Here is a 17913-nt window from a genome sequence, read left to right on the forward strand (position 1 = left end):
TTCTAAACTCTTTTCTTTCTAAACCCTTTTCTTTCAAAACCTCTGCATGTTTTGGTGCTTCAAGTGAGCAGGTAAGGGGCAAAGGCTGAGTGTGCCCTTGTTCTGTGTGGCTGCGTGCTGGTCTCTCCCTGGGGGATGCTGGTGTCAGCCAGGAGCGTAAGTGTAAGTGTGTCTGTGTGCCCGGTTCCTCTCCAGGAGAGCAGCAGTAGGGGATGCTCAGCAAAGCGTGTAGAAGCAGGCAGTGTATGTGCTTTCTGCCTCGTGGGCCCTGGAGTTAGTATTTTTCTGTGCTGGAGGCTTTATTCCCATCTTTGTTTAATCACTTCTGATGGTTTTACCTTCCAAGCCTTTGTCCAGTTGCTTTGCGGGTTTGTAGCTATGAGCTTCTGTAGGCTCCCATGGCAGTACGTTCCAAAGGAAGGAATATTCCTTGGGAAAGTGCTGGTACTACACTTCTGTAATTTCTGACTAATACTATTTCAGGCCCTTGGGTTCCTGTTTTACGACAAATGGTGACAAATTTTTCCTCCTTTGGATTTTCCCAGGCCGTTTGTGCTTTTACACTATCTCTTGTGTGATTTCTAGGTTAAGGAATCCTGTTCAGTCTTCATATAGAAGCTGCTCTGTACTTTGGAGAAGGGCAGAAAGAACAATTAAATTTCAAAGGCTTCAGCTTGGCTTTGAAGATCAAAACTATACCCATTATTTCAAGACCCACGTGGCCATGGGTTTAGAAGTGAGACCATGATAGTTTTAGTGGAGTTTATTTTGCCGTAGTTAGTTGTCCCGTAGAGCATTAGGTCATGTTTCCATGAACCTGAGTTGTACATGCTCAAAGCACTGTGCATGTCTCCCATTTCTTGGGTCCTGCTTCCTCTGCTTGCCAACGTATGCCGAGGATTCAGCGGAGGGGGAAGGCAAGGCTTATAAAGCACGCCTGCCTCTGTAACGCTTCTGAACCTCGGTTATTTTTGTACGCTGGGTTGTCTGTTATAGAAAGCAGGCTGTCCAGTCATGGGGACGTTGCTGTTTCTCGCAACATAACTCATCTCTGGCCACGAATCCCTCCCACTCCTCCTGGGCTCCCTTAAGAGCAGAGAAGTTGAGGTTATACAGGCATGAAGGCTGAACTCTTCATGTGTGGAGGTGAGGCAATGGCTGCAGAGATCTGTTTGAAGGGTGATTCATTCCCAACCTCCCTCCAAGAGAGGGGCTCTCTTTCTCCTGGCACGGCTGTGATTCGCCGCATTGTGTCCGGCTTAGGGTTTAAGGAGTCCGTGTAGGACACCGCCAGCTCTCCCCCGTGCTGTTGCGTGGCAGCCTTGGAAAGGCAGGTCCATCCCCTGGCTGCCTTGCTGTAACCCGTGCAGCGAGGAGAAGGCTCTGCCTCGGCAGGGGGATGCTCTCCAGGGATGGCCGGGTCACTGCCCTTCTCAGCTGGGGCTGGCTCTGAGGCTTTAAACACGCTCCACAGAAGTGCCATTTCGACGGAGAATGTCTCGTGTTTGGGGTTTGCTTCTCACCTGGGAGACCCTCACCTGCAACAGGCAGAGTAGGCTCGGTGCTCAAGTTTGAGCTTAGTTGACTCCCGGGAGTTGCTTGGTTGGGAAGAATGAAGGTTTGGAAGCTCTGGCAGTGAGGGACGCTTTGGTGGGGATCTCTTCTGGAGGGTGAAGGGCTGGCAGGTGCTCCAGCAAGACTCCAGGCGTTCATCGGCTGCTGTGCACAGCCAGGGGCTCTCTCCTCTTCGGTCTGAGGCGGAAAGCAAAGGTGTGCTCGCTCGGGTTGTGGGACAGCTTGGGAATGCTCGGTGCAGGCTTGCACGCTCGGGCATAGGCACCGACAGGCTCCAGGCAGAAGAAATGGACTTGCAGGGCTGTGATGGGCAGGTGGGTGTGGGCCGTGCCCCACCGGTCTCGTTCCGACCTATCTTCACAGACCCACAGCAAGTGAGGGCACTGCTGCTCCAACACGGTGAAGTTCTCATCTGCGTCCCATTCTGCCGTGGGCTGTCACTTTGCCTGTTTCTTTTTATCTCCCTCTTCTGCCTGCATGCCCCAGGCACCTTCGCTTGTTGGCAACAAGGGATCAGGAGAGACACAACCCTGGTGGCGTGCTTGCAGGAGACTCTGGGCAAGCCGTGACCGAGGTGGGGCCTCCTCAGAGTCACCTGAACGACTCAGATGCAGAATTCCCTGTGACCCGCATGGGATGGTGACCCAAAGGCCACCTGGGCACACTGAAAACGTCTCCCTGTAGATAGTGTCACCTTGGGGATAATTCTTTACAAGCCCACCCAGAAATAAGGTGCTTAAGGTGGTGCCCAGGACATCCTCATGCTGTACACATGCAGCTCTTGGGATGCAATAAATATATTGATCTGTGGAACTGCTCACACAGCTAAAAGCTGTGACACTTCTGTTCCCTGTGGCTTCCTCCGTTCCTTGTACTCCCATCAGCAAGGGCGATGAGCAATGTCTGCCTTTTGCTTTGTTCTAGGTGAAGATACGCACACAAGCCTTCATGGAGCCGCTGAAGATGTCAACATTAGGCTGGACAGAAACTCCTTGGCAGTTGGGAAGACCTACATCACGCTGTCAAATCACAGATGTGTGGTCATCCACAACCGGAGTAAAATCATAGCCCACTTCCAGTGGAAGGCTTTTCTTACTCAAGAGGAGGAGGATCAGGAGAAGCTGAGGTTCGTTGGAAAGATTCCTTTCAGTAAGACACACTGCCCAGGGGTGAAACTACCATACGGCCTCAGAGGGATGTTGGTGCTTTTTTGGATGGTGTAGGAGAAATAAAGCATCCACCGCATCTGGGTCTGTGTCCCTGGGCTTCAGGGTAATGGAGCTCGGTGCTTCCCATTCTGGTTCCATCCGTGTTCCAGCTGATGTTTTGGGGAGGAAAGGTTGATTGCAATGGCTGCATTTCCTCGGAGAGCAAATTCCCGTCTGTGGGAGCCCTAAATCAGTGAGGCCTGGTCCCTGGGCTGGCAGGGGGTCTGTGAGGCTGAGGAAAGTGTCGGCACTCCTTACCTGGGACGGCGTTGAGCGGTAGCACCTAACAGCTGCAGGCAGCGTACCTGCTGTGATATTCACTGCAGTTTCTTCCCCTCCAGCTCTGGTAGGACAGCAACCTCCTTCAGCCTGCTTTTGCAGTAGTGCGCAGGGCAGGGTGCTTTGCTGGCCCCGAACGTTGAGGCCATCCGGCTGTAGGATGCTGAATTGCCTCGCGCTGTCCTGGCTTCCAGCACAACGAGGTATCCCTGCCCCTTCTCCGGGGCTGGGGAGAGTTTGGAGGTGGAGGGTTCTGCGGGGAAGTCAGGGACAGGACTTGGAAGTGCCTTTGGGTGTCAGCACCTGTGTCTTCACGGTGCTGAGAGGTGGGGCAGGCTCTCCAGAGGGTGTCTCTGAAGCTTTGAAATTCCGTTTGGGGCAGCAAGGAAACGCTTCTGGCCCAGGGGGAGGCACTGGAAACGACACTTCAAAGCTGGGGTGATTTAGGGAGTCCTTGTGTGACTTTTCAGAGTTGGACGGCTGTAGGTGTATAGGAGTTAGTCTGAACCCAGAGCTGATCAGGAAACTGCCTTCAACTGGAGCACTTTTTAAGGGCTTCTGAGCAAATAAAGTTCAATGTAATTAGGTCAGAAATGCCTTGAAGGCCAAACCTAGTTTCCCACTGTTCTCTGTTTTTAATTGCACAGTGTGTGACTTTGGTGCAAGCGCAGTGTGCTAAAGGAAAAAATCTCATGACCTTCTCTTAGTACTTCCCTGTGCCATTCTTTTCGCATCTCTCCCCAGCTGCCCGTCTCAGACAGGACCCTGAGTGATCCTCTGTCCCCTCAGAAGCAACCAGCTTTCGCCAGAGTTAACGTGTTTCCCCAATTTTTTTGCAGTGACGCTTGATCTCATGCCAGCCTGTGTTCTTTACTGTGACCAGGGCGCTTTGTTCTTCCTTACTTGCAGTCTTAGGGGTGGTCATGGCTCCGAGGCCACTGTGCTGCTGTCGGAGCAGCTTTTGAGATCTTTTGAGAGCAGAGAGGACTTTGACAATGGGAGGAGGCAGTGCAGCAGCCTGTGCTTTGCTGTCACCCAGAAAGACCTGGCTCGTCACAAGGTCTACCCAGGGGCTTGCTCTGTCTCCCTCCTGCAGGACTTTCTGGGATGTAGTGGTGGAATTCTTGTCCGTTGCTGAAGGCTGAGTTGAGGGTTGCTCATGTCGGTGGCTGGAAGCCCTCCTCATGCACAGCGCTGTAGGTCAGCCATGGAGAAACATTTCCCACGACACTCCACTGGGAGCGAGCCAAAGAAAGTATTTTTGGCACCGGTGACAGCATCTGCCCGAGGCTCTGTCTGTGTGCCGCTAGGAACGTCCGTGACTGTGTTTCCTTGCTGATTGTATTGGAATTCAGCTGGGTGGTGACTGCTGTCCTGTTTATAGCGTGTTGCCTCGATTTTCTGTGTACGGAGCCTTCCCCTCACCCCCCTCGAGTAGTCACCTGCTGGTTCTTGGTGGCCAGGGGACTGGAGCGTGAAGGGGGCACATCCACGTGCCAGCTGGGAAGCAAGTGCTCTGCAGCAGTGCTCCCTCCTCACCTCTCGGTTGTGAGCTTTCAACGCTGCAATGATCGCTGCTACAACTACCAAGTAAGGCAGAGGTGACCTGTGTCAAAGCTCTGTGGAGAAGGCCCAAAAGAGGAAAAAGGTGAAGTGGTTCAAGGCTGGATGTAGGGGTTTGGATTCAGAGGTGCTGGTGCTGACTTCTTTATTGGCTAATGCTGATGCCAAAACGGCACAGAGTAACAGCTAACAGCTCGGAGACTAATTTTGTCTTTTATTTATTTCGTGCAACACTGGGGAGCTACCGATTCGCACCGGACAAACCAGCTCCGAAGTTTTCAGTGAAAAGTCGGGTAATTTATACAGGTTTTGTGAGAGGTTACAACATCTTTACATACATATTCATTTGATTTCGACATCTAATCATTCTATTCATAATAGGTGGGATCTAGGTGGAGTAAACCTTTCAACTTTCTTTGTTCAATGATCTTCTGACTCATGGTTTTCCTTTAACATCCTCAATGGAACCTTTCCTAATTATTCAGAGTACACGCCTTTACCTTTTCTAATCATTCAGAGCACATTCCTCTACTTGAACGTGGTCAGTGGGAGGGAATAGGCCCTGCCATCTCTCTCTTACCTCAACACAAAGAGAGCATCACCCAGAGCACAGTACCAAACACATCCTGACGAATCTTTTTAAGACCTTGCTCTGTTTCAATGCCAGGCAAGGCTCTCAGGGCCTCTGGCTTCATGCACCTAAACCCGTTAATTTCACTCAAGTGATGCGATGCCCGAATGCATTAGTTTGCTTTGCAAGTGCTCTGGGATCCTCTGCTGGATGGCAGTGTAGGCAACGGAGCAGCCAGTTCGCTTATCCCTGCCGGTGCAAAAGGGAAGATAAACAAGTGATGCTGGTAACCTGCAGCTGAAGCCCGGCTGCTTCTCCGCTTCCCAGTGAAGCACTGCAGTGTGTGCTCCTTCATCTCCATCCGTCTCCCCCGAGCACCTCTATGGGCGGCAAAGCCATCTGAGGGTGTTGGTGGGGTTGTGCATTAGTCGTGGCAGTAGCTTTGAGCCAGGAGGCTCTCCTGAGGGCTGCTAGCTTTCAAACCCCTCTTCTTAGCTTGTGAGTGTGGCATAAAAGTGCCTGCCGTGCCAGTGCAGGAGTGATAACCTGATCTGCTTGGGACCCCGTGGCTTGGGGTCAGCCCCTCGCTGAGCTGCTGCTGCTGTTCCTCCCCCAGTGCGTTGCTGCTCCTGCGCTTACATGACAGTCTCTGCAAATATGTTGTTTATTAAATGATCTGCTTGGTTTGTCTCTCCCCACGGCTGCAGGCGCTGTCGCAGGCTGCAGAAGCAGGAGGAGAATGAGAGGAATTCTTTTCTCAAGCAGCGCGCGGTGGACCCCACGCTCCAAGAGCGCCTTGCCCTTCTCTCCCGTGCCTTCCAGAACCAGAGGGCAAAGGTGCAGGAAGACTCTATGCTTTTCTCTGATGATATTTTTGCCATTGAGCCAGTGGTAAGTGATAGCTGAGAACCTCCCTTCCTCCTCCTCCTCTTCCTCCTCTTCCTTCTCCCTGAATGAGGTCGCTTGGCAGATCCCCGCATCAGTGTCTTGATGTGCCTAGAGGGAGACGTGAGGTTTCTAGTGAGGCTGGGAGAGATTGTTGCAAAAAGCATTTCTAAACTGCGAGCTCCGGGCAGGCGTTGAGAGCCTGCCTAAAGCTGAGCTCTGCTGCAAGGGCTGTAAATTAAGGGCACTTCCTAAGTGTCCTGACAGTGTTCCAAGGTATCGATGGTTATATATAAGGGCACTCCTTACACGTAGTGTGTGGGGATTAACCATGAGTATTAGTTCACATACTGAAGAATGAAAAGGTCCTCTATGGAAAGGAGGGCAAGTTCAGCCCAAGTTTAATTGCGGCAAGACCAATCCCTTCATATAATCTGGACTTAGACCGTGCCTGAATCTCCCTCCCAGTGTCGTCTGTGAGCCTGCACGCAAGGCTGGCGGGTTTAAACGGACTTTTTTGAGTTCTATTGCACGCTTAGAGAAAAGTTTTTGCTTTTGTATTTATGCAAACAAAACCTCATGTCCTTCAATTAACTAGAGCCCTGATTCTGAATATTTGCATGGTCTGAGATGATGAATGCCTGCTGTCTGAGCAGTGTAAAATCCCTTCTCATCTTGGAGCAAACCCTAGAATAATCTTAGCCTCTTCTTTCTTGTAAAATAGGGGAAACTATTGTTTTGTTATTTATTTTTAAGGAAGGGGATCATGTTCTCTTCTTGGTTGCTCCTATAGCCCGTACAAGGCTGAGAGCCCCCCATGTCAGCACAGCTGCAGTTTCACACCGCCGCAGCTGAGAGCAGTGTGATGTGACCAAGAGCCTGTGTCGGAGCAGCAGGGCTGTAGCAGGGAGTGGGAGCTGATCAGCTGAACATGAAGAGCATCCTGCAGTGTGTCAGCCGGTTTTGGAGCGTGTCCCAGGGCTCCTGCTCCAGTACAGCCGACTATACCTCCATAACGAGCTTAACCTGCTCTTGGGCTCCTGAAGTGCATTAGGGTGAGGTCCAGCAGCCTGGCTGCCCACTGAGTCCTGGTGCCCCGTGTAGCGCTGTACGGAGCCAGAGTGTAGCCTGGCCTCAAGTCTTGAGTGGAAACCTTTCCTAAATGGCTGTGTTGATGTTACAGTTTGCTCTAGGACTGAGCGTAAGTGGGCTACTGCAGGAGCCTCTCCCCTTCTGTCCTGTCCAGCATTATCAATCTTCTGATTCCCATTAATTCCATGATCTGTGGAACAATGAGTTTCACATTCAGAGTTTCGCTGGTGTCTGTCTTCCCCCCCGGCATATGGGTGTCTTCACATCAAATGTTAGTATTTTTTCCTCTTTATCAAGTGTAAAATCTAAGAATGCACTGCCGCCGACTTCCACAACCTTCTCCCCGGTGACAGCCCCGTAACTTTTAGCTTGGGCAGGCCCCTTCTGGCAGCGCCGTGTAAATCTGCTGGAGGGGCCCCGCCAGAGCCTGGACTTTGCTGCCTCGGACCTTCTGGCCAAAAGCGGCTGCTGCTCTTCCCACCTATCACCCTGGGAGCACCCTACAGAAAGAATCAAACCCTTGGAAGAAGCGGCTGGAGGTTCCCAGAGGTTAGGAGGCCGCTGGAGGGACGATAGCCTTGGAAAGGCTCTCTGGGCAGGGTGGCTTTGCAGGGTTTGTGCAGCAGCTTTGCTGTGTAAGCGGGCCGGTAGCTGCCAGGTGTTGCTCTCTGTGGAAGCTGCAGCGGGTTATTTCAGCCTGTATGGGGTTAACTTGTGGATGAAAATAGTAACAAAAAAGGAGGCAGTGATTTTGGAATTAGCATGTGAGCATGAACATTCTGAGCAGCCATCCAAGCCTGTGGGAGACAAGCTGTTGTGTAAGTCTGGCTTTCTGAGCGTGTCTCCGATTTGATTTATCGGAGATGTCGGCTGTATTTCTGTCACAGATGTGCTGGCCTTGGAGTTCCTCGAATCCCAAAGTCAGCTAAACTCACTCAGCTGGAAAAGCGCGCTGTTGTTAGCAGATACATATTCACCAGGCCAACGGTTCTTTTTAATTTTCTTCCTTTCCTGCTTAGCTTCGTTTTTGCTTATGAATTGTGTTACGCTTGCTTCCGTTAACGGGAGATGTATTGCCTCTGTCAGCCTCTGAGTAATAACCAAACTGCCCCGAAGCATCCACAAGGCCAATATATCTGATGGCAGCACATAAAATAGACCAGTGAGTACCACTGACTTGTGATCCAGCAGAAACGAGCAGCAAAAGAGTACTTTGTTAGATAGTTGACCTGAAAGACTGATACTGCTGCCTTAGGCTGCCAGAAGCTTGTTTTCTGGCCCCAGTGGAAGGAGAGATTTGGTTTGAAGGCTCAGGATGTGCTCTCCTTCCCCGCTTGGTGCCCCTCTAAGATGAAGACCTCAAGCATCGTCACTACTCTCAGCATTTCATTAACGTCCTTCCTCAGCACAGCAGCAGCGATGGTTTGTGTGGCGGGTGGTGCTGGTAAGCCTGGCAAGGCACAGTTTGTCACGCAGGAGCCGAGCGAGGGCTGTCAGCAGCTCTCTGGGCAGAGGACCCCAGCAGCTGGAGGATCTAAGGGCACCACTGGGCAGCTCAGCCCACACAGCGCCCTTTAAGGAGGAGCGCAGAACGCCGGTGAGCCGGGGTGTGTGTTCAGCTACAGCTGTCAGGCTGGAAGCAAATGCAAGCAGCTGCCTAATGCACACCCCACCCCCCGCCCCCCCAGGGACTGCCTGCCCAGGGTGAGACCACTGAATTCAGTCTGTTAAACATACAGCGAGCAGCTGGGTGAGGAGCGCTGGTGAGTTATTAGACTCTAATTAGCCAAGCCAGGGAAATCCGTCATCTGAGTGTTTCTTCTCAGTGGCTCGGCTTAGGCAAGCTCCAGGTGTCGTAGCAGAGCTTATGTTGTTTGGAGCAGCACCCCAAAGGCTTTTATTCCTGTAAATTCAAGATTACTCTCTGGACGCTTTTGAGTCTGTGCAGCATCCCAGCAGGACCCGAGGGATCTGCTGTCTCGTACGCTGACTGTGGGTTGCAGGCTGGTGTCCCCAGTTTGCTTCCTCAAGCGAGTGTGTTATCGTATAGTAATGCTTCATCTTCCTCCAGTTGCTTGCTGGGTAGAAACACAAAGTCCATTTGATCTGGCAAAGTGTTTTCTCTAGGTTTTGAGAAAAATCCAGGTGACTTTATTGTTTCTTCTGTGTTCTTACGCTTGGTTTGTTGGAGTTGGAAACAGTTCTTTCTACCTGTTCTTCCCTTTGAGCAGGCTGTGCATTAGGGAATCATTGTAGGTGCAGCCCAGTAACTCAGCATGTCATAGCTCTTTAATTTTTGTGGGGGCTGGCCTCTGAGCTCTATGTGCTAAGTTGATGGGAAGTATTATAGTTGTTTAATATTTATGCTGCGGCAGTGCTGGAGGCTCCAGTCAGTTCAAGATTCTTCTGGACAAAGTACGGAGAATACCCAGCAGCAAGCAGAATCAAGCTTTGTGCATAGAAAAATAACTGTTCTTTTTGTGGTCTTCCTTATTTTTTTCATTGCTTTAAAATATTATTACGGTTGTCAGAGACGCATATATTTATGCCAACAAATGGATGAGGAAGCATTTGTAGTGCTGGGGACGGAGGGGAATGTCAGTGGTGCCTTTGTTGAAACCGGTCGCAAGAAGCAAGAGCCTTTAGAAGCCAGGGATGTCTCTGAAAACACATGACGAGGCTCCCTGGGACTGAGCACCAGTGCCAGGACTCTGAGAGAGGGGGAGAGAATGAAGACCCTGAGGAAGCAGCGGTTGCGCACACACTGGTACCATGGGCCGGACTTAAATCCCGGAGCAAGAGCCTGGCAAGGAAAAGAGCTTGCTGGTTGCAGTAGGTGTGGAGCTGTAAGCAAATGCCATCTCTTCTTGTTTGAGCCTGTGTTCAGGGAAACAGGGATGTACGCACCTTGCAGAGAGAACCGGGCTGCATGTGACTCTCAGCTCCCTTCTCAGGTCATCCATCAGCTGGAGGAGCCTGCAAGCTGGCTCAGTGCTGGCGGCACAGGGCAGGAGGAACCTGGTCTTCACTGCTCCCCAGGCAGGAGGGCTTGTTCTACTTGGTGCCGAGTGCCCTGACTCACCAGAATCCATTAAAGAGTTACATGCACGTACAGGTTGAGGGTATAAGAGGCAGCACGTTTGTAACGAAGAGTGGAAAAATCCCTTTGACTTGCTGACTCTCTTCTGATCTGGGTAAAACATTCCCATGGCCATAGGGAGACAGGGATGCAAGGGAAGGGTTGGAGGAAAAAGGTGCCTTGTGCTTAGATCAGCTGGTACTTCTGAAGAAATGCTTGATTTGCTGAAGCCAGCCAGTTGGGTTCCTTTATTAGAACCCTAATTAAGGAAAAAAAAAAGCCTTTACCAGGTGCTAGTAAAGGTAAGGGACTGACATTTTTTGCAGCTGCTTCCAAAGTCTTACAAACCTGGATAAGTGCTGTTTGCTTCTTGCTCTTCATTGATGCTCTAAATAAAGGCTTACAGGGCTGTGGTTGCAAACAAGAAATGTAGTGTTTGAGGATAAATGGTTTGTTGTCTGCTTCTGTTTTAGGAGGGAGATGTCTGGCCAAATTCTTCAATTGAAGTTAAGGTGATCTTCAAACCCCGAGAAGCCCGAGTCTATCAACAAACAGTCTACTGCGACATCTCAGGTACGGCTCCTTTCTCCTCCTCCTGCCACCCACCGCAAAGGCAGGGCACAAATACTCTTCCAGCCCACTTGGTCCCCGTGGACTTGCTAGGAAGGGCAGCGCCGGCACCTTCCTGCTGTCCCTGTGGCTTCCAGCTGGTCTGTGCAGAGCCAGGGCTTGGGATGCCTGGCTCTGACCACTGATGGCTCTAGAGCAGCCAAAGCAGCGAGGGGATAAGCTTTCCTACCAGGCATTTGCTCTGCTGCAAGGTGTTTGTAAAGGCCAGAGAGCTGCGCCGCAGAAGAGCTTTGGTGGACGAGCACTAAGCCCCTGTAGACCTGCAAGCTGAGCCTTGGATCCATGGATGCACTGCCAGGCTCCTGAGGCGGTAGGAGCTGAGTGAATCGTGCTCCCTGCCCCTGGGTCACCTCCCGCTCTCCAGGCGCTGCCAGACCGTAGGTGGCTGAGCCCCGCTGAGCGCAGGGTGTCTGTGAAAGTACCAGGCGTGTGCCGCTCTCCCTGCGTGGGACCAGTCACCTCGTGGCTCCAAGTCCATGCTGCATCTGCGTAGTGTTGTACAGGGCTCGCTGCCCTCAGCAGGGTGAGCTCCCTGCCCAGGAAGCACGGGGCGAGCAGTCTGCTAGACAAGCTTTATGCTCCTCCTGGCTGACAGAAGTGCTGTCACGTCTTTTGCTGGCAGCGGTTATCACTGACCCACCGAGTTACGCTGCCTTTGCCCTTACAGAGGTGATGGCCTTGCTGTGCTGGCACGGGGCAGGGAATGCTTGCAGCAAGCTCCGTGGTTCAGGTTACCTTGTCCTTCCTCTCCGTCTGTGTGGTGCTGCTTGAGGTGGTTTTCAAGAGCGGGAGGTCCCTGTCAGGTTTCCATCCAGGGAAATGATTTTCCCCATCTAAGAGGAAGGAGGTGCGAGGCCCGTGGTCCCCAGCAGCCAGGCTCCCATTCTGGAGGGTGCTGAGATCACTAACCCAGCTGCTTTGATCCCTTCCTTACTGCTCCAAGCTGGCGGATGCAAAGGCCAGGAAACAGCTTTTTATTGATACGGTAACTGCGCAGGGTTCCGCAGGCTGCTGGGGTGCGGCTGTCAGCCGGCTGCTGGGCCGTGCTTGGGCTCTTCCTTCTCAGCTCCTGTGCGGTCGTCTCTGATGGCAGCGATACAGACAGCAGGTTTTTATCTTTGGTTCTGTTTTGTGAGCTTTGTGCCTTCACTGAACGGCTTTCAAAGCTTGTCTAAGTGCATGGGAAGGAATTCCGAAATCGTCTTTTATGCGCAGCATATCTTCTTCAGGGTGCAAAGTGATTGCTAAGTTATAAAGCAGCCCAAGGACTCGGTTAAAAATGAGAAGCCAGCCCCAAAGTATATCTTCTGAGGGAAGAGAGGGGTCCTGTATCTTCTCGCAGAGCACCTAGTGCTGGTGCCACCCAGCCCGGAGTCAGGGACTGACTCCGAGGCTGCCTGGAAAATCCAGGCGAACAGAAGGAATTCTGTCCTGACATGGCGATCTCTCCCCAGGCCGTGAGACCAGGCTGCCCCTGCGCATCAAAGGGAGCGGCATAGGGCCCCAGCTGCGCTTCAGCTTTGACCAGCTGGACATCGGGAAGGTTTTTGTTGGATCAGCCCAGAGCTATGAGGTGAGCAGTGGGGTTTTCCGGGGTTGGGGTGGATCCTGATGGCCCCTGGGGCAGCGGTGAGCTTTGTGGGCCTGTGGGATTTCTGGCAACGCCGGCAGTTGTGAGCACGGAATATTTGACGTGAGTGAAATGTGGGAGGTTTTACGGAATCTGGATAGTTTTGATGGGGTCTGAAGGGTGTGTCTGTTGTTCCCAAAGCCCCAGTCGCTGCTTTTTGGCAACCTCCCTTTGAGACCAGCTGGGAGGCTTCGTGCAGAAAAACCAGCCCTTGACACATGAAAGCAACACCGGGTCAAAAAGGTCGGGATCCAGAGGCTTTTGTTTCAGCCCTAGAGTCACTGCACCTTTGTACCCTGGCGGTTAAAAAGCAGCTGGAACAAACGTGTTGTGTTCCAACTCGAGTCCGTTGCAAACACCTTTCAGTGAAGCGCATCCAGCTGGTTCCTGGCGCCGGAGGGAAGCCGGGCAGCCTCCCCGCGCACAGCTGCCCGCGCAGGCACCGGGAGCGCTGTCCCTGCTGAGCAGCCTCCTGCCACCCTTCAGACCTGGTGCCCCTCTGGCTCTATGAACAGAGCAGAGCAGTTCTGGAAATGAAGCAGAGGAGCTTTCCCTCCCCCCACCCATGGTGGCAAGTTTTCTGTCAAAAAAAAAAAAAAAAAAAAACCCACAAAAAAACCCCCACCCAAACCCCCCCAAAAAAAACCCAAAAAACAAACCCCCCAAACCCCAAAAATCTAACCCCCCCAAAAAAATACAGCAACTGAAAGAGGTAGAAAATGAGTCAATACGTCGTGCCAGACACTTTCAAAAGCTTGACTGTGGCAGGGAAGGACATGTTAAGGGGTTTTCTTTCCAAAATATTGTGCGCTCTATGCATTTTTAATGCTGATACTTTATGGAGGAGTCTATTTATATAAATTATTTTTTTTTTCATTACTTGAGAAAATGTGAATAAGTAGATGATACTGTAGGTGCTGTATGGAGCAGCCAGACTGGAGGTAAACCTCAGCATAGGATCCCTAAGTGCAATTTGTAACTAAGGTGTAAAACACATGAGCAGTTTTCCAGTTACCAGTGCAGAGTTGGAATAGGTGAATGTTTTCAACAGCAGCTGCAAAACTGGAAAATAAGGGCTGTATGTCTGCTTCTGTCTCAGTTTTTCTGACAGGTTTTGTGGGGACAGAAATTAGGGAAAAAACCTCCAGATCAGGTAGTTGGGAGCACAGAAATGGCAGGATGTCACCTGCAGCCATCGGAAACTGTAGAGCTTTGCTTTTGGGTAGGTCTGGTGACCAGCAGCGTGCTGGTACTCACAGGCAGGTGTGGGCGCTCCTTGCTGAACGTGAAGAGAGCTGAATCTCACCAAGCGCCGCAGGATTGCGTCGCTTGTTGGAACAGTAAATAATGGTAAATTAGCAGATGATGGCTGCGAATATTTGTGAAAGAGAAATTCTTTAGACTAGGTGGAGCTGCCATGCACCTCACTCTTGCCCTTTCTTGACGTGTCTGGTTGAGCAAAGACAGAGAGACTCTCAGATGAAAGAAAAGAATAAAATGAGCCTCACTGACGTACCCTAGCAGAGCCGGGGAGTGCTGCTGAAGCTGGTTATAGGGCTGTCCCGAGGTATTTTCCACATCAGATGAGCTTGTTGGCGGCAATGGGAGCTGAATGTGTTTTGCCCTTGGCGGGACTGGGCTCGTCTGGAGCAGAAGCAGTGAGGTGGCGATGCGCTAGTAATGCTGCGACCGCCCTTTGCTGCTCTTTGGGGCAGGTCTGCATCGCCTTGGTGATGCTGAGCACGTCCTCTGCACTGCAAGACCCAGTGGACTGCTCTGTGTCAGTGGAATAAACCCAGGGTGACTCCGTTTCTGTGAAGTTATCGCTGTTCTGCATGCAAAAGCCCAAAGGAAGAACCTGTCCCGTTGCGTGTTCTTTAGCTTCAGCCAAGCAGCAACACACAGTATCTTCTGCCCTTTTATAGATGTCTAATTAGAGAAGAAATCAGCCTTCTGTAAGGAAGGAAGATTCCTCATGTATTTCCATTTTGATTTCTTGCTGCTGCAGGCGATCCTGTTTAACAAAGGAGTCATCGATGCCCCCTTCAGCTTGGTTCCTCCAGCAACGGCTCTGGGCTCCTGCTTCTCCTTCCACCCCCAGGAGGGCATCATTTCACCAGATGGCCTCCAAATCCTCCGGATCTCCTTCAGTTCCACCATCCTGGGGCCATTCACAGAAGAATTCCGGTTCAGTGTGGGTGGATCCCCTGAGCCTGTGACCTTGACTGTCAGGTGAGGAGGGTTCTAGGAGCCTGGTGGGCACATCTGTAGCCATCTCTGGGTAATCATCTCCCACCTACCTCATTTGGTGATGGAGCAGAGAAAAAAGTGTTGTCTAATGTCTTAGTCGAGCACGAGGGTGACGGGTTGGTTTGAAACCCACTGTGGTGCTGAGACCAGCTTTTATCTGTCCCGGTGGTAACAAAAGCTGAATGCTTTGCAGTTCTTTTTAACCAAGCCAGTTCCTCCTCTGCCTTTGTCCTTACAGGGGCTGTGTCATTGGACCGACTCTCCATTTCAATGTACCTTCCCTCCACTTCGGCGATGTCTCCTTTGGTGAGTGTGCCCTGGGCTTGGACCGCAGGTCGGGAGGTCTGTGCCTTACTGAAATGAAGCACTTGAAGAGCGTCTGTCGCTTGTGTTCCTCCACAGCAGCCTTCAGGGTGTTAAAAGCAGGGCTGCCGCTTGCTCAGGTGGTGTTTTGCTGTTGTGAGAGCAAACAGGGCCAAAGGAATAGCAAGCCAGTATTTTTCTGGTGCCCTCAGAGCCTGCTCAGCCCCAGCCCGCCAATCCTTGGCGGCAGAATGATGGTGAAAGCCCTTGTCCCAGAAGGGCCCGGGGGTTGGGGCTGAAGGAGAAGGGCGTTTGAGCCACACGCTAGCCTGTGGCTGCTCGGGGCGAATGCTTACCCCACTTGACCTTTAGTGTGAGATGTTGATTTGTGCCGTGAGGGCTCCTCGTTATCACCTGCCCGGTAATAAGCCCAGGCAGTAGCTCTGCGTTGGGCACTGATGTCCCCAGAGATGTGGGCTCCTTCTCCTTCCCCAGCTGAAGCGCTGACGGAGCGGGTGGCTGAGCCCCAGTGTCTCCATTGAAATGCAGATTCTGATTCTCCATCTCGAGTCTCACAAAAGGCTTTTTACTGAGACGATCTAAAGCTTAAATGTGAAATCAATTGTGGATTGATTGAAGGGCCGTTATCATTCTGCGCCCTGGATGCCTCTGTGTTTTCATGATGTTTGTGGGCTTTTTAAGTAAGCTCATTACCTTCCCCGAGCCACTTCCCCCTCTCCCTGCGTCACCACTCTGCCACTGCTGTGTTTCCTTTTGAATAAATAAACCCACAAGAAACGCACTGGGCAGGAATACGGTTGTGTAATAGGAGGTTCATCCTACTTAATCTGATTTCGTTAACAAGGCCTTTTCAGCTGAAGGCAGCTATTGTATTTTTGCTTCTTGTAACTGTGCTGCTGACTGTTGTCTGCCTCTGGCGACTTCGGTCCCATTTGGGGCTGTGCAGTCTGTGCGTGTCCTTTCTGTGCCCCCCCTGCCCCCCGGCCGGAGTAATTGCTGGCGGTGGGCAATGCTCACTGCTGATGGGCACGGGAGAAACCTCTGCTGTGCCTGCAGGTGGTTTTCCTCCCTGTCTGTATGCAAATAGCGCTTGGTAAGCAGGGCATGGGAGGTGTCTCCTTCTGGCAGAGCTGGTGTCCGCTCCAGAGCAAGCTGCGGGCTGGTGTCCTGCCTCTGCAGCACATCCCCTGCCACCCAGTGTGGTTGTATCACTGGTTTTCCATTAGGGAAAGCAAGTGTCAGAGCTAAAGTGATGTCAGGCGTTGCGGGCAGTAATCAAAGGCAGCGAGGATGTGATGTCCCCGTTTGTTAGGTAAGGCGAGACACGTTCCTGCTCGTTTCTAAGGAAGCGTCAGGTTTGCCTGCAGTGGGGTGGGCTGAGTTGTCCTGTGCTCAGTCGTGCTGTGCTCAGTCTGGCTGCCCCGAAACAGGAGCTGCCTTAAGGATCCTGCCTAGGGAAGCTGCATCAGAGTGCTGTGCATCATGTTGTAGTGCCCAATTTCGTCCTTCCTTGTTATTGAAGAGAAGCTACAGTAAGGAAAATCTGCTACTTTCATATATTGAAAACCGGGGGAATGTTCATGGAGTTAATGGGGAATTTTACAGGCTGAATTTTCAGGATAAATGGTCTGTCTGGATGCACGCTCGTCAGTGAGAAAGAGTTGGGGCTGGTTTGGGGGCAGGTGAGAGGGTTCCTCACAGTTAAGGAGAGACTTGTGCTCTTCAGCACCAGCACCGCTGCCCATTGCCCAAGGAAGCAAGCTCGGCCGTCGAGAGAAAAGGCAACTTCAGCCACAACTCGCTCCTCCCTGAGCTTCTCAGTTACCTGCCGTGCACATTGACAAGAGCTCAACTCCAAGCAGGGTTTTATCCTAACAGGAGAGTTGCAACAGGAATCACAGCGTAACTGGGGACTTAACTGATATTTGTCTCACCTTCCCAGGCTTTCCTCACACCCTGTCGTGTCGCCTCACTAACACCTCCTTGGTGCCTGTGACTTTCAACCTTCGCATTCCTGGCGATGGCTCGGGACAGCGCAGCGTCACCAGTTTTGCTCAGATTTCAGACAACGCTTGCCTGTCCTGGAGGAAGGGAGCCCAACATCACGTCAAGCCAATGGAATTTACCATAATGCCTTGCAAAGGCATCATCCGCTCCCAAGGAGCCCTGGATATCCAGGTATGGGATGAGCCCGGCCATACGTGCTTCAACAGGTGGAGCTGCAGCGTCAGTGACGCGCGCGAGGGCTGCAGCGCTGCTGGCTTTGGGCATAACCAAGTAAGAGATGGGCTTTTGTTAGCTGAGGGACTCTGGGATGGAGCAGCGTTTTGTTTCCAGAGTCGTAAGCCAAGGATCACGTATCGTGTGGTCAAGCACAGAAGCCGTGCGTGTGTTTCTGAGCTGCTTAGAGCGATTTGTTTGATTTGAAGGGGGCCGAGGAAGGGTGAGGACGGAAGGTGGCTGTTGAAAAGAGAGATGCCATTGCATAAAGCAGTTTGCTTTTCTTCCCGGTCTTATTTTTCCTCTCCTGTTGAGCAGGATGAGTTGCATTCACTGCAGCGGGGGCTGAGAAAGCTCCAGCAGCCATGAACAAACTGCACAGCTTTTGCTGGGCCACGTTTTGCCCTCAGCTTCCCACTGTAAAGCTGAACTCATTCTGGGAAAGTCAACAGATCTCCCCTGGGTTCCCGCTATTGTAGTTGGGATGAAAAATTGGTCCCTTAATACAGTGGTGAGTAGACCATGAGTTGTGCTTTGATTTAGCTTACACGTGCCCTGGTGTGCAAGGTGTATTTCACAGGTGGGGTTTGTCAGCAGAGTTTTGTTC

The 17913-nt window shown here is 51.8% G+C and overlaps 1 protein-coding gene across 1 annotated transcript in view; it reads left to right on the forward strand.

The window, feature by feature from the left end:
• Nucleotides 1–17913, forward strand: part of LOC308057756 (hydrocephalus-inducing protein homolog) — a gene marked incomplete at its 5' end in the record, with an annotated part of 101259 nt that overhangs the window by 17922 nt on the left and 65424 nt on the right. The window contains 7 exons of the mRNA XM_080411807.1: nt 2500–2701; nt 5904–6087; nt 10726–10825; nt 12337–12455; nt 14521–14744; nt 15001–15068; nt 17029–17264. Coding sequence (XP_080267933.1) covers nt 2500–2701; nt 5904–6087; nt 10726–10825; nt 12337–12455; nt 14521–14744; nt 15001–15068; nt 17029–17264 — 1133 coding nt within the window. The remainder of the gene's footprint in view (nt 1–2499; nt 2702–5903; nt 6088–10725; nt 10826–12336; nt 12456–14520; nt 14745–15000; nt 15069–17028; nt 17265–17913) is intronic.

Source organism: Falco punctatus (assembly GCF_963210335.1).
Source record: "Falco punctatus genome assembly, contig: scaffold_35, whole genome shotgun sequence".
NCBI classification, from domain to species: domain Eukaryota; kingdom Metazoa; phylum Chordata; class Aves; order Falconiformes; family Falconidae; genus Falco; species Falco punctatus.